General features: G+C 42.6%; 2 protein-coding genes across 7 annotated transcripts in view; one reads left to right on the top strand and one right to left on the bottom strand.

Moving 5' to 3' along the window:
* The window catches only part of LOC119484981 (NACHT, LRR and PYD domains-containing protein 12-like), a 956516-nt gene that overhangs the window by 54202 nt on the left and 887464 nt on the right, over window positions 1–14850 (top strand). The window lies entirely within an intron of this gene.
* The window catches only part of LOC119484985 (B-cell receptor CD22-like), a 45528-nt gene that overhangs the window by 3688 nt on the left and 26990 nt on the right, over window positions 1–14850 (bottom strand). For 4 of the 6 annotated variants that reach the window (XM_037764199.1, XM_037764200.1, XM_037764201.1 and 1 more), the window contains 2 exons: window positions 495–755; window positions 62–322 (listed from right to left, as the gene is read on the bottom strand). In XM_037764199.1, the coding sequence (XP_037620127.1) occupies window positions 62–322; window positions 495–755 (522 nt within the window). Of the gene's footprint in view, window positions 1–61; window positions 323–494; window positions 756–1844; window positions 2106–2770; window positions 3032–3186; window positions 3445–4109; window positions 4371–14850 lie in introns of all 6 variants that reach the window. The other 2 variants (XM_037764198.1, XM_037764197.1) reach the window with 1 other exon arrangement.

Here is a 14850-nt window from a genome sequence, read left to right as displayed (position 1 = left end):
TAATATTAGTCTTGCATGATGTTGAAGGACATTAGTATCATGTAAGACGTGTGTGACTCACACTGGACATCTACTGATAGAGACGTGGAGTTGATCTCTCCATGTTGATTGTCAGACTTGCAGTAGTAGATCCCTCTGTCCTCAGAGCTGATGGAGGTGAAATGATAGATGCCTTCTGGTCCCTGAAGCAGTGTTTGGTTCTCCTTGTACCAGGTGTAGTTAGCTGCTGGGTTAGCATCACTGCTACAGGTCAGAGTCACTGAACTACCCTCCACTATCTCACCAGAGGGACTCACTGACACTGAGGGAAGCTTTGGAGCATCTGGAAGAGAAAACATGAATAAATAAAAGTTTACCAACCTTTACAGCGAATAGGATCAGTGCTACATGTTGTATTTAAAGGAGTAAATAGTTGTGCGTGTGGCATATGTGGAACATTACAGGTGAAAACTTTTTTTCATGGTAACTAATCACTGCTTTTAAAATGAGCTTACATTTCACATTAATGAAGATGGATTTGGATCTCATCGTCCTGAGGTCGTTCTCAGCTAAACAGTAATACTCTTCAGAGTCAAAGGACTGGATGGAGCTGAAGAGGAGCTGTGGTTCTTCACGGAGAGGTTTGAGGTTTCCATTCTTGTACCAGGTGTAGTCAGCTGCTGGGTTAGCATCACTGCTACAGGTCAGAGTCACTGAACTGCCCTCCACTATCTCACCAGAGGGACTCACTGACACTGAGGGACGCTTTGGAGCATCTGGAAGATGTATTAACAAATTATTATGAATAGTATTTAAATAAGAAGCGATGTGGCAGCATCTGAAACTGGATGTCTGATGGTTCTGATGGTTTAGAGGCAAATCTGGTGCCCAATAGTGAACAACACTACTTTAATATGTATTGCTTAAAGGTTTCACTCACACTTCACGTCAACAGACATGTATCCAGATGTCCTCCCAAGTTCATTCTCAGCTGTGCAGTGATAATCTCCAGAGTCAGAGGACTGGATGGAGCTGAAGACAAGCTGTGGTTCTTTACGGAGAGGTTTGAAGTTTCCATTCTCCTTGTACCAGGTGTAGTCAGCTGCTGGGTTAGCATCACTGCTACAGGTCAGAGTCACTGAACTGCCCTCCACTATCTCACCAGAGGGACTCACTGACACTGAGGGAAGCTTTGGAGGATCTGGAGAACAGTAAATAGATATTTATATTAGCATGCATGATACAGACAGACTTTTGCATAATAAGCCTTGTTAAGCATGTGACTTCTTCAACACTGGTTATATATAAATTGAAGTGAAGACATGAGTCTTACACGATACATGGCATGTTGTATGTTTGCTTGTTGCATGGTTGTGTAGAGAAAGACAGATTTCATTAACTTTTGCACAAACATTAAGCACTTCCATATCATGAGAAATAAGATATATTTGCTTATTACACTTACATCACTTTCATTTAGTTTTGATCGCAAAGAAATCATAACATTTCTAACTTGTTTTTTTCATGAATATTTTAACACAGAACGCAAATATTTCGCGGCAAAAAAAGCAACATACGGATTTCAGAACAAGGTCGATTACTGTTAGCTAACGCACCGCGAATAAAGGCAACAGCTAATCAAGTTGTGCAGAACGAGTTGAGTTGCTCCTATATTTATGAAACAACCATCTGAGGAGAAGTGGTAGCATAAATTAACTTTAAAAGGAGGATGTGTTACTTTAGTGCCACATATATTTAAATAATTGTCACAATTTGTACGACAATCAATGCAGACTAAAGTTTCCCCTCAAACATCTACTACAGACTGTCTGAACAAAATGACAAAAACAAGCTTTTACACTCACATTTCACATTAATAGAGATGTATTCAGACGTCCTCTCTCCCAGCTCATTCTCCGCTGTACAGTAATAATCTCCAGAGTCAGAGGACTGGATGGAGCTGAAGATGAGCTGTGGTTCTTCACGGAGAGGTTTGAGGTTTCCATTCTTGTACCAGGTGTAGTCAGCTGCTGGGTTAGCATCACTGCTACAGGTCAGAGTCACTGAACTGCCCTCCACTATCTCACCAGAGGAACTCACTGACACTGAGGGAAGCTTTGGAGGATCTGGAGAACAGTAAATAGATATTTATATTAGCATGCATGATACAGACAGACTTTTGCATAATAAGCCTTGTTAAGCATGTGACTTCTTCAACACTGGTTATATATAAATTGAAGTGAAGACATGAGTCTTACACGATACATGGCATGTTGTATGTTTGCTTGTTGCATGGTTGTGTAGAGAAAGACAGATTTCATTAACTTTTGCACAAACATTAAGCACTTCCATATCATGAGAAATAAGATATATTTGCTTATTACACTTACATCACTTTCATTTAGTTTTGATCGCAAAGAAATCATAACATTTCTAACTTGTTTTTTTCATGAATATTTTAACACAGAACGCAAATATTTCGCGGCAAAAAAAGCAACATACGGATTTCAGAACAAGGTCGATTACTGTCAGCTAACGCACCGCGAATAAAGGCAACAGCTAATCAAGTTGTGCAGAACGAGTTGAGTTGCTCCTATATTTATGAAACAACCATCTGGAGGAGAAGTGGTAGCATAAATTAACTTTAAAAGGAGGATGTGTTACTTTAGTGCCACATATATTTAAATAATTGTCACAATTTGTACGACAATCAATGCAGACTAAAGTTTCCCCTCAAACATCTACTACAGACTGTCTGAACAAAATGACAAAAACAAGCTTTTACACTCACATTTCACATTAATAGAGATGTATTCAGACGTCCTCTCTCCCAGCTCATTCTCCGCTGTACAGTAATAATCTCCAGAGTCAGAGGACTGGATGGGGCTGAAGAGGAGCTGTGGTTCTTCACGGAGAGGTTTGAGGTTTCCATTCTTGTACCAGGTGTAGTCAGCTGCTGGGTTAGCATCACTGCTACAGGTCAGAGTCACTGAACTGCCCTCCACTATCTCACCAGAGGGACTCACTGACACTGAGGGAAGCTTTGGAGCATCTGGAAGATGTATTAACAAATTATTATGAATAGTATTTAAATAAGAAGCGATGTGGCAGCATCTGAAACTGGATGTCTGATGGTTTAGAGGCAAATCTGGTGCCCAATAGTGAACAACACTACTTTAATATGTATTGCTTAAAGGTTTCACTCACACTTCACGTCAACAGACATGTATCCAGATGTCCTCCCAAGTTCATTCTCAGCTGTGCAGTGATAATCTCCAGAGTCAGAGGACTGGATGGAGCTGAAGACAAGCTGTGGTTCTTCACGGAGAGGTTTGAAGTTTCCATTCTTGTACCAGGTGTAGTCAGCTGCTGGGTTAGCATCACTGCTACAGGTCAGAGTCACTGAACTGCCCTCCACTATCTCACCAGAGGGACTCACTGACACTGAGGGAAGCTTTGGAGGATCTGGAGAACAGTAAATAGATATTTATATTAGTATGCATGATACAGACAGACTTTTGCATAATAAGCCTTGTTAAGCATGTGACTTCTTCAACACTGGTTATATATAAATTGAAGTGAAGACATGAGTCTTACACGATACATGGCATGTTGTATGTTTGCTTGTTGCATGGTTGTGTAGAGAAAGACAGATTTCATTAACTTTTGCACAAACATTAAGCACTTCCATATCATGAGAAATAAGATATATTTGCTTATTACACTTACATCACTTTCATTTAGTTTTGATCGCAAAGAAATCATAACATTTCTAACTTGTTTTTTTCATGAATATTTTAACACAGAACGCAAATATTTCGCGGCAAAAAAAGCAACATACGGATTTCAGAACAAGGTCGATTACTGTCAGCTAACGCACCGCGAATAAAGGCAACAGCTAATCAAGTTGTGCAGAACGAGTTGAGTTGCTCCTATATTTATGAAACAACCATCTGGAGGAGAAGTGGTAGCATAAATTAACTTTAAAAGGAGGATGTGTTACTTTAGTGCCACATATATTTAAATAATTGTCACAATTTGTACGACAATCAATGCAGACTAAAGTTTCCCCTCAAACATCTACTACAGACTGTCTGAACAAATTGACAAAAACAAGCTTTTACACTCACATTTCACATTAATAGAGATGTATTCAGACGTCCTCTCTCCCAGCTCATTCTCCGCTGTACAGTAATAATCTCCAGAGTCAGAGGACTGGATGGGGCTGAAGAGGAGCTGTGGTTCTTCACGGAGAGGTTTGAGGTTTCCATTCTTGTACCAGGTGTAGTCAGCTGCTGGGTTAGCATCACTGCTACAGGTCAGAGTCACTGAACTGCCCTCCACTATCTCACCAGAGGAACTCACTGACACTGAGGGAAGCTTTGGAGGATCTGGAAGATGTATTAACAAATTATTATGAATAGTATTTAAATAAGAAGCAATGTGGCAGCATCTGAAACTGGATGTCTGATGGTTTAGAGGCAAATCTGGTGCCCAATAGTGAACAACACTACTTTAATATGTATTGCTTAAAGGTTTCACTCACACTTCACGTCAACAGACATGTATCCAGATGTCCTCCCAAGTTCATTCTCAGCTAAACAGTAATACTTTCCAGAGTCAGAGGACTGGATGGGGCTGAAGATGAGCTGTGGTTCTTTACTGAGAGGTTGGAAGTTTTCATTCTCCTTGTACCAGGTGTATCTAGCTGCTGGGTTAGCATCACTGCTACAGGTCAGAGTCACTGAACTGCCCTCCACTATCTCACCAGAGGGACTCACTGACACTGAGGGACGCTTTGGAGGATCTGGAGGAGAAAACATGAACAATAACAAAAAGTTAAAGAAGTGACAAAATGGAACAACCAATCGAGTGTCCTGAAAGAGGAGCGGCTCTGTACGGCGTTTTGTGTAAGAACGGTAAAAGCAGAAATAAGTTCAGCCACTTGTGAGATTTAATGATTCAACAGCAATCCATCCAAACCATCCAGGTCAAACAAACACAGGACTTTCAATCAGATGCCAGTTGTTTGTGGCTGAGTGAGTCTTTAGTCAAGTTAACGTCAATCACAATCGTTTCCTAACCCTACCTAAGTGGTTTTGTTGCCTAAACCTAACTTCCTGTGGATACGGAAGTTTATTTTGAAAAGACACTATGCATGTAATGAACGTATATTGTGACATGACGTTCCTGACTGCCGCTAGAGGACGTTCCTGACTGCCGCTAGAGGGGTAACTAGAGCATCATAGTTGGAAGCGTAATGGTGTGTCCACACAGGAAACGTCAGGAGCGCGTGGCGGCTGCGGAACCTGTTGTTTTTTATTTTGGTGTCTATGTTAACAGGTTAGAGCAGCCGGCTCGGCTGTCAGCTGCGTTTCTCCTAGAGATTCGAGGTCTCGCCTATTTTTACCGCGCACGATTCACAGCAACAACAGACAGTGAAAGTGATCTACTGACTGTATAATGACATCATACCAGCAACATTACTACAGTTTCAATGTCTGCATCTGTAGAATATGTCACGGACATGGAAAAAAAAGGGAAGATTTATTGTTAAATCAACACTTCCTGCTTTCATTTCAAAATAAAAGCTCTCAAGCGCTTTTTCTGTGGACAGAATTCCTTCATTTGTTAACACGAGGCTTTTATTCTGAAATATTTGCAGGACAGTGTTGTAGAACATGCAGTGACTTGTAGAGTAAAGTACATAAAGTACGGGGTTTTAATTGTGGATTATTACTATTATTTACAAATTACCACATGTTTCTTAACCTTTGTCTGTTTAAAATAAATATAAATGACATTTATAATGAAATGAAATGGCCATTATGAAAGGCAAACTCTATGTAGAAAGAAAGGGATGGCAGCAGAAGCAGAAATGCAGCAGAAATGCAGCAGAAACGCAGCCGGCGTGGACACCACATGCGTGAAACACGCAGCCGTTCAGCGAAGCAGCTGCTTACGTTCCCTGTGTGGACAAAGCGTCCGGCCACTGACCAAATGTCGGCATTTGACGAGTTGGGAGTGAGAATGTGTTGAAATGTGAGCTCAAATATTAGACGTGAAGTGGATAGTGATTCCCTCCTGAACTTACACACTAGGGGAGAGCGGTACTCCTCATGTCCTCTAACAGCACAGGAATACCTGCTGTTATCGTCAACAGAGACTCTGTGAGAAGACGTTTCTTCATCTATTTCCTGTCCATTATTGTACCAGACATATGAAGGATGATCAGCTACATCACAGCTGCTCTGACACTTCAGCTCTGCCTGGTTCAATGATCTCCCCACCTGCACCTGGAGGTCTGGATGGATCAAGAAAGAGTAGAGATGTCATTTCAAAACAAACCATTAAATGACATGCATGTAAACATATACACACACACACACACACCAGTGTTTCCTAGACGCTGAACAATTGGAACCAAATATTCAAATGAAAATGTTACCTGTAACAGACAAAGTGACTCCAGGTGAGCCAGTTAAACGTCCACCTGGTTGGTTTGTTATGAACCTGAACTTGTACTCAGCTGAGTCGCTCTCTCTCAGGTCTGTGATTCTCAGAGTGCAGTCGTTGTTTTCACAGCGATGCTGCACACGACGTGAATACGCCCGGTCTGTTCTCAGATCCACATCATCTTTAGTAAACCAGAATGTTCTCTTAACTCTAGTGTCACGGTCATTTCCTCTGGATGGGTATGTGTAGCTGCAGCGTATGTTCACTGTTGATCCCTTAAAGGCACAGATCTCAGTAGAAGTGTAAGTCACTCCCCAGACATCATCCTGACCCTGTATCACTGTAACACAGAGCACATCAGGAACCACAATCAGACTCAGAACATGGAGGTTCTTCAATATGGAAACCTGCTGGATGACTGAAATACATTTACCAAAACTACTCGGCTTTAAAACTTCTCACTGCAAAGACAAAGATGTCTGACGTCAACAGGCTACTGGGGGAATGTTTCTCTCTACGGTCATTTATGTTTTATGCACTTTGAAGCTGTTATTTCTGCATAAAGCCACTGTGAACACAGGCTTGGAGAGGTCCGAAGACAAAGTGTTTGCTTAGTGATCAGGAATACATTGGACCTGTGAATCTTACTGCAGCTTTAAAGGTGCTAAATTCAATATACAGAGCATTAATATAGCACCAAACAACTCTTGACTATGTAAAGATACAGAGGAGTAATGTCTACCTGAGCAGAGAATTAAAGCCCCCCTCCAGTGTATTTTGGCATTTCTATGATATTTCATATTTATTTGAGTCATTTCCTGACTAAGTTGATTAGCCACACTGTTTGCCAAAATTCTTTTGACAAATAACTTAGTTTTGTGCTCAAAGTAGGGATGCTAATTTTAAAAAAATATCTTAACCGATAACCGACCCTCGTTAACCGATTATTAACCGTTAACCGACCAGATTTGTGCCTCGCGCCAGCTGCAGTGTACGAGCACAACAGACAGCTGAGTCACCAGTTCACCGTCTGGGAGCGTTAACTTAGCAGCTGTGCGACCCTCCAAGGATCTGCCTCCCCAGACCATCACTGGCCCACCGCCAAACCGGTCATGCTGGATGATGTTGCAGGCAGCATAACGTTCACCACGGCGTCTCCAGACTCTTTCACGCCTGTCATGTGCTCAGCATGAACCGGCTCTCATCTGTGAAGAGAACGGGGCGCCAATGGCGGACCTGCCAATTCTGGTGTTGTCTGGCAAATGCCGATCGAGCTGCACGGTGCTGGGCTGTGAGCACAGGTCCCACTGGAGGACGTCGGGCCCTCATGCCTCCCTCATGGAGTCTGTTTCTGCTGGAGGTCATTTTGTAGGGCTCTGGCAGTGCTCCTCCTGTTCCTCCTCGCACAAAGGAGCAGATAGCGGTCCTGCTGCTGGGTCGATGCCCTTCTACGGCCCCGTCCAGCCCCGTCCAGCCCTCTTCGTGTAACGGCCGGTCTCCTGGTATCTCCTCCGTGCTCTTGAGACTGTGCTGGGAGACACAGCAAATCTTCTTGCGACCGCACGTATGGATGTGCCATCCTGGAGGAGCTGGACTACCTGTGCAACCTGATTGGGCTGCAGGTACCGCCTCATGCTACAAGTAGTGATAAGGACACTAGCAGAACACAGAACTAGAGAGGAACCGGTCAGGAATGATGAGGAGAGACCAACTGTCTGTGGCCACCACATGCAGAACCATTCCCTTTTTGGGGTTGTCTTGCTGTTGCCTCTCCATTGTTGTCTCTTTCATTTGCACCAAATCAGCTGAAAGTGATTCACAATCACTTGTGCTTCCTAAACGGACAGATTGATATCCCTGAAGTTTAACTGATGACGGTGTTATACTGTGATGATCAGGTGTTGCTGAGCAGTGTATTTAGATAACTGAAGCAGATTACTGATAAACATACAGAGAAGCGAAACACCACAGCGACGTCTGCAAGTAACTAAATGATTTAGCGAGGTTTGGTTCCTAATTTTCAGTTCTTGGTAGACGTTATCTTGTTCTCTAAAAAAGGATGTACATACATACATTTATAGATTTAAGTTACCAAATCCTTTAGATGAGCCAGTAACAGCTCCACTTATACAGTTACAGTTTTTCTGGCTCAATAGAAATCCTCATTTGTTCAAGCTAATTGCACGTGTTTTAGCACGTGTGCAAAAGAGTCAGTCCAATAACCACCCGCACACGTCTTACTGATCTAAACTGATGAGTTGACTCTCAGTGAAACCGTCGTCCTCTTCACAACTTCTAAACATTATTTCATCGTTTGAGTCGTCACATGTAAAATGATCCATTCAGTTATCAAAATCAGTCAGACATGCATGAATAATCCATAAATATCTATATGACATGGTGTTATCTACTGTGACGAGGTACCATTTGTTTTGTTACTGAACTACAGCAGGTAGTTTTCATTGTTGCAGGGTTTGTTTTTTGGCATGGATGTCATTTATTTTGGCAAATTTTCTGTTCTTTATTTTACATGAAAGCTCAAATGAGAATTTTCTGTTCATAATACATGTAACACGTTGCTACACAAATACATGTACTGTAAACACACATGTACATTCAGTATACACTACAGTATTGACTTTTCCCAGTAAACGTTGACCTACTGTTGAAATGGGAATCTAAAAAAGCTCAGTGAGATACACATTCAGCTTTCAGGTAGACAAAACTGACATTCTGGTGTAGTCCAGTAAACAGTCAGTGTCAACAGGAAGTAGAACAAAACAGAGATTTATATATCAGAAACATTTCCAGGGTTGACGTAGTGAAAAAACATGTGACACAATAACTGGTTTAGAAGCATGAATGAAGTGTTTTGGGTGAGTTACTACTAGGGATGCACCGATACCACTTTTTTTCAGACCAAGTACAAGTACTTACATTTGAGTACTCTCCGATACCGAGTACCGATACGAGTACTTCTCTGTGCCAAAAGAGCCTCGTTAACAGCCAGCTGGAGGGTGTGAGCGACACACGGCAGGCTGGGGAGTCCCGCATACGAGGCGGTGCGCCGCGACCGGCTCTAGGTCGGCTTGGAAAGGCTCGGGGCGAAGGTGGCTTGTGGCCACAGCTTTACAGTGCTCCCCGCCGGGGAGGCCCCCCTGCTCCTGTCGGACCGTCGCCTGGAGCGGACTGTCCTTAGTGCGCCCGAACCGCGTCGTGCCGCCAGATCGGGGCTCGGCCGACGTAAAAAGGTGCCAGGGGTCTGCGGCGATGTCGGCAACCCACCCAACCCGTCTTGAAACACGGACCATGGAGTCTAACGCAAGTCTAAGCGGGGTCGGGTGCACCACCGTAAAATGGTACCGGAGCTGTTTTGCGAGTACGAGTACATGAGCACAGTATCGGACCCGATAACCGATACTGGCATCGGTATCGGTGCATCCCTAGTTACTACCTTTTGCAAACATGCAATAGAGTTGTGATGTCCCATCAAACAGTTGTGACTATTGCACTCACAGTTTAGAGGAAGTTAAGACTGTTTCAAAAAAATAAGCCAAAGCGATTGAGAACAACTATATATATATTCAGTCTACTACAGTCTATATTGAAACAGTGCTAACCTTACTGTGCAATGATACACACCACTTCAATGTTCAGGTAAAAGGATGCAGAGAGATGCTGCATGTGTGAAAACATGCAACACATCTGATGACTCACAACAATAAAACAATAAAAGTATTTTTATATAATTTTCTTAAAACAGTGTGTAGCTTGCTCTGAATAAGTGTGGCGTAAAGTGTAAATGTAGATATAGATACAGTACCTGGCACAGAGATAAGGAAGATGACAAATCCACTCGCTGCTGCTGTTAAACTCATAGCTGCTCCTCTCGTCTCTCTGCAACTTCAGAGAAAATAAATCACATCAGCAGGTAACTCTTGTCTGCAAGAAAATATCAATAATATCAATAAACAAATATGCACGGTCGTCTTTAAAGATAATGTTCCTCTGCGGTCGGCACATTAAGTAGAAGTGAGAAGTTTTAAATGAGACCGACTTCCTTCCTCTTATCATTATAGTATGCATGAAGTCAGTAACTGTCTGATTGGAGAAGAAAACAACCTGTTTAAACTTGGAAACAAGTGGGAGTTTTCTCACTGAAACTGGGTGTTTGAATGGATGCCCATATCTAAATGTAGTAGTAAAAGAAGTTTATCAATTAGCACAGTGATACAGAGGAGTTGACTCACATACTGAAGGAGACTGGTAATCCTCAGGTCCTTTCAAAGCACCAGATGACTCTGGATAAATCTGACCTCTGAGGTCTCGTGGATCATTTTCTCTCCATCCTTAAACAAGACGTAGGACAGACGACCTGATATTACAACTTTATTTCTCGAAACTTATGACTTTATTCTCATAATATTACGACTTTTTTTCTTGTAAACTTATGACTATATTCTCATAATATTACGACCTTATTTCTCGTAAACTTCTGATTTTATTCTCATAATATTACGACTTTTTTCTTGTAGACTTCTGACTTTATTCTCATAATATTACGACTTTTTTTCTTGTAAACTTATGACTATATTCTCATAATATTACGACCTTATGTCTCGTAAACTTCTGATTTTATTCTCATAATATTACGACTTTTTTTCTTGTAAACTTCTGACTTTATTCTCATAATATTACAACCTTTTTCTCTTTCCATTGCTTTTCAGTAATTGTTGTGCATATATAACAATAAAGAACTTGAAACTTAAATTGGGTAAAATAAACAGACGTCTGACAAATGCAACACAAACATTGACTGTATTTTATTCATATTTCATCCTTTTAATATACATTAATTGTGTACTGTAGCATGCTGATATATTGTTGTGGCAGTTAAAGGCTCAGTTCACCCAAATTACAAAAACAAAGGAAAAACCCTCGTAGTATTTGGTGATGCAGGTGGACCAATAAAATCCGTCTCCATGGTGAGATACCAGCCGGCGTAAGTGAGAAAATATGTTTATTTTTTTGTAATTTTGACGAAACAAAAAGTCTTTAGAAACCCCATGTGTTTTTATTTTTCATGGTTGCCTTGATGCTGCAGTTCAGTCCTGGGAATGAAGAGTATTTCTACCCTCAGTGTGGCTTTCTGCTTAAACGAGGTGCATAGAAAATAATCCATGAATAAATAACGGACCACAGCTCCATGCTGTGTTCATCTGTTGACTGTGCTGTACAGCGCAAATGAATCCTCCCCGTCTTCTTGACGTCTTGTTCTGTGAGGGGAAAAACAAACCGTTTCTAACCCAATGTGTATTTTTTTTAAATCATATAGAGATTAAAATGTGCTGCTCACCCCGGGGCGCTACTGGCACTGTCAGCTTTGATAGCAGTGTATTCAACACCATCACCATCCTCCTCCTCCTCCTCCTCTTCCTCTGTTGGTCTGTGGAGCGGAGCTGGCCTGATGTTGGAGTAGAGAGCATCTTCCTGGTTCTGAGGGAAGCGGATGCTGGAGTAGTGAAGGTCATCACGCTGCTCTGCTGGTTGTCTCTGTGTTGCCGCTGACAACAGGTCATACACTGGACCCATGTTTAGCTGACGGGACAAACACAACTCAAGAATAACTACGTTTTTATTGCCACGTTGCACAAAATGACCTTACAGTAAAATACCTGTTGGACTTGGAGGTTGTTCTTCACCAGGTACCGAGAGCTTCTGGTCACAATACTCGATGCTCTTTGTTGTGGAACTAATCCAACTTTACTGAGCCGAACAACTGATCTCAGCCCGTTTTCATTCCCAGGGCGTTAAATACCGAGGCTTTGTCACGGCCGTCGGCGTGTGTTACCGCCGCACAAAGCACCCTTTAAGGTTCAAGGTTATCTTTATTATTTGGTTCACAGCCAGCAGTGATAAATAAACATCACACAAAACAAATAAATAAACAACAAATACCAACACACAATTACAATTTCAAAGTGTCATTAACATTAACATGCTGAGAGCAGCAGGAATAAATGACTTTTTGAACCGGTTTGTTTCTGCATCTTGGCAGATTGTATCTGCGCCCTGATGGAAGCAACATAAATTCACACCACAAGGGACGGCTCGGATCAGGCAAGATTGATCGGGCTTTCTTCAAGGACCTTTGACCTATACATAGGTCATGGAGGTCGTTCAACGGTGCACACCTTCATGATACCCTGCAGGCGAACAGAAAGTGACCCGTGCCAGCAGATAAAAGAAAAGGTAAGAACAGATTCCATAAAACATTTTCATATAAGTGGTGTCGACATTAAAACTGCGGAGCTTGTGATAAAAGTGCATACGCTGATGTGCTTTTTTTACACACAGCATCAACCCGGAGCTCAAAGCACAGTTTGTTGTCGATCACAGTATACCGAGATATTTGTGCAGCTGCACCAGTTCAACGCCCGATTACCCATCACAACAGGGGAGATGCACATCTCTTTCGTTTTTGCCACATTAATGTTTAAAAAGGATGATATTCTCTCTCAGATGTAGTGTGCCTTGCTGGTGAGCAGCAGGGACTCCAACACGTTCTCATCCCAACTCATTACGTACCGCCACGTTGTCACGCCTCTTGACATCACTTTCTTTCTGACATCAAAACCACTTTTCAGTCAGGACCACTTTAGTCAAAAATACTTAACCCATTTGCAGTAATATATACATTATATTTGGCGGTATGGCTCTGCTCTGGGACCTCCCTGCCCATCCACGCGCATGCGTGGATCCACGAGCCTACGTGGTAGCATGAGGCAAGGAGAGCACTCCTCCTTGCCCTTCCATGTTCAGACATGGAAAGCCAAAGGCAGGGAGAGCAGCAGCAAAGACCCCCAAAACAACCATACCAGGCAATCCTCCCTGGCCTTCCATGCGCTTACATGGAAGAGCCATAGGAGGAGCTAGCTGAGCACCCTGTGAAACCCGTGCAGATTCAAACGACATACAGTGATGCCATCTGCATCTACACAGGTTGCGCCCCTCCACGCGCATACGTGGAAAGCATAAGGCAAGGAGAGCACTCCTCCTTGCCCTTCCATGTGCATACATGGAAAGCTAAAGACAGGAGCGCAGCAGCAAAACCCCAAAATGACCACACCAGGAAAACCTCCCTGGCCTTCCATGCGCTTACATGGAAGAGCCACAGGAGGAGCTAGCTGAGCACCCAGTGGAAACCCGTACACTGGTTAAACCAATGCCACTTTCCAGAAGTGACACAGAACACTAATATTACCCCTCCTGCCATTATTATATTATATTACACTACACTACAATTATTGACCAAGAATTGGTTTACACACATAAGATGCATAAAACAATTACAGTTTAATATGCATGTATGTTATAAACTCAAATATACTTACTAGAAAATGGACATTATATTATATGGATATAAATGGATTACCTTGTAATATATAGTCATTCTGAACAGCCTTTACTGGCGCAAAATACAGTATATCACAGATCACATGGTTAAGATCATATCTGCCTGTTTTACAATCTTTGACCACCAGGTGGTTTCGTGCACATGATGCATCCAGAATTAACCCTTTTCCGAACCAATATGCTGGAAAGCTTTGATGCTTCATGAAGCTTCAGCTCGCCTGCATCTACACAGGTTGCACCCTTCCACGTGCATACGTGGTTCCACGCGCATACGTGGAAAGCATAAGGCAAGGAGAGCACACCTGCTTTCCCTTCCATGTGCATACATGAAAGCTAAAAGCAGGGAGCGCAGGGAGCCCCAAAAAATGACCACTCCAAGAAAACCTCCCTGGCCTTCCATGCGCCTACATGGAAGAGCCAGCAGGAGGGGCCAGCAGTACGACTTAATGGAAAGCTAATTAGACTAAAACATATACAGTGAAGCCTTTTGATTCTTCACCGGTTGCAGGCTGAGGCATATGGCTAGAAAGTTAAATGAGAGAGTCAAGCAGATATGCCGTAACATTTACTATATATAGCCAGCAAGTTACTGAGCACTCATAGCTTTTGAGCTTCGAGGATGTCTTGAGCCTCCGGCCGGAGATAACGCTCATAAGCGGTTGATGACCATCGGCCCCAAGCCTCGAGTGTGGAGACAAGAGCTGTTAATGCTGCTGTTGTTGCTGCTCCTATGCGGAGAGAATGCGCAGTGCAGCGTTCTGGTGGCAGTCCGCATGATTGGCAGAGGAGGCGAAGGTGTGAGGCAAACCAAGCTCGGGACATGGGCTTCCCCTCCTCTGTGACAAAGAATGACTCTTATTGGCTGGCTTGAGGTCGGCATCTCAGATAGTGGATCATTGAAGACGGGATTAGACTCAGAGATTAAAACAGATGTTCCTTCCTATCTCCATCAGTCTTGAGTGTTTTTTAAAAATATGATGAAATACTGAGTGTTAATGG

This window comes from Sebastes umbrosus, chromosome 3, assembly GCF_015220745.1.
Source record: "Sebastes umbrosus isolate fSebUmb1 chromosome 3, fSebUmb1.pri, whole genome shotgun sequence".
NCBI classification, from domain to species: domain Eukaryota; kingdom Metazoa; phylum Chordata; class Actinopteri; order Perciformes; family Sebastidae; genus Sebastes; species Sebastes umbrosus.
This window is presented reverse-complemented; position numbering and strand designations above follow the sequence as displayed.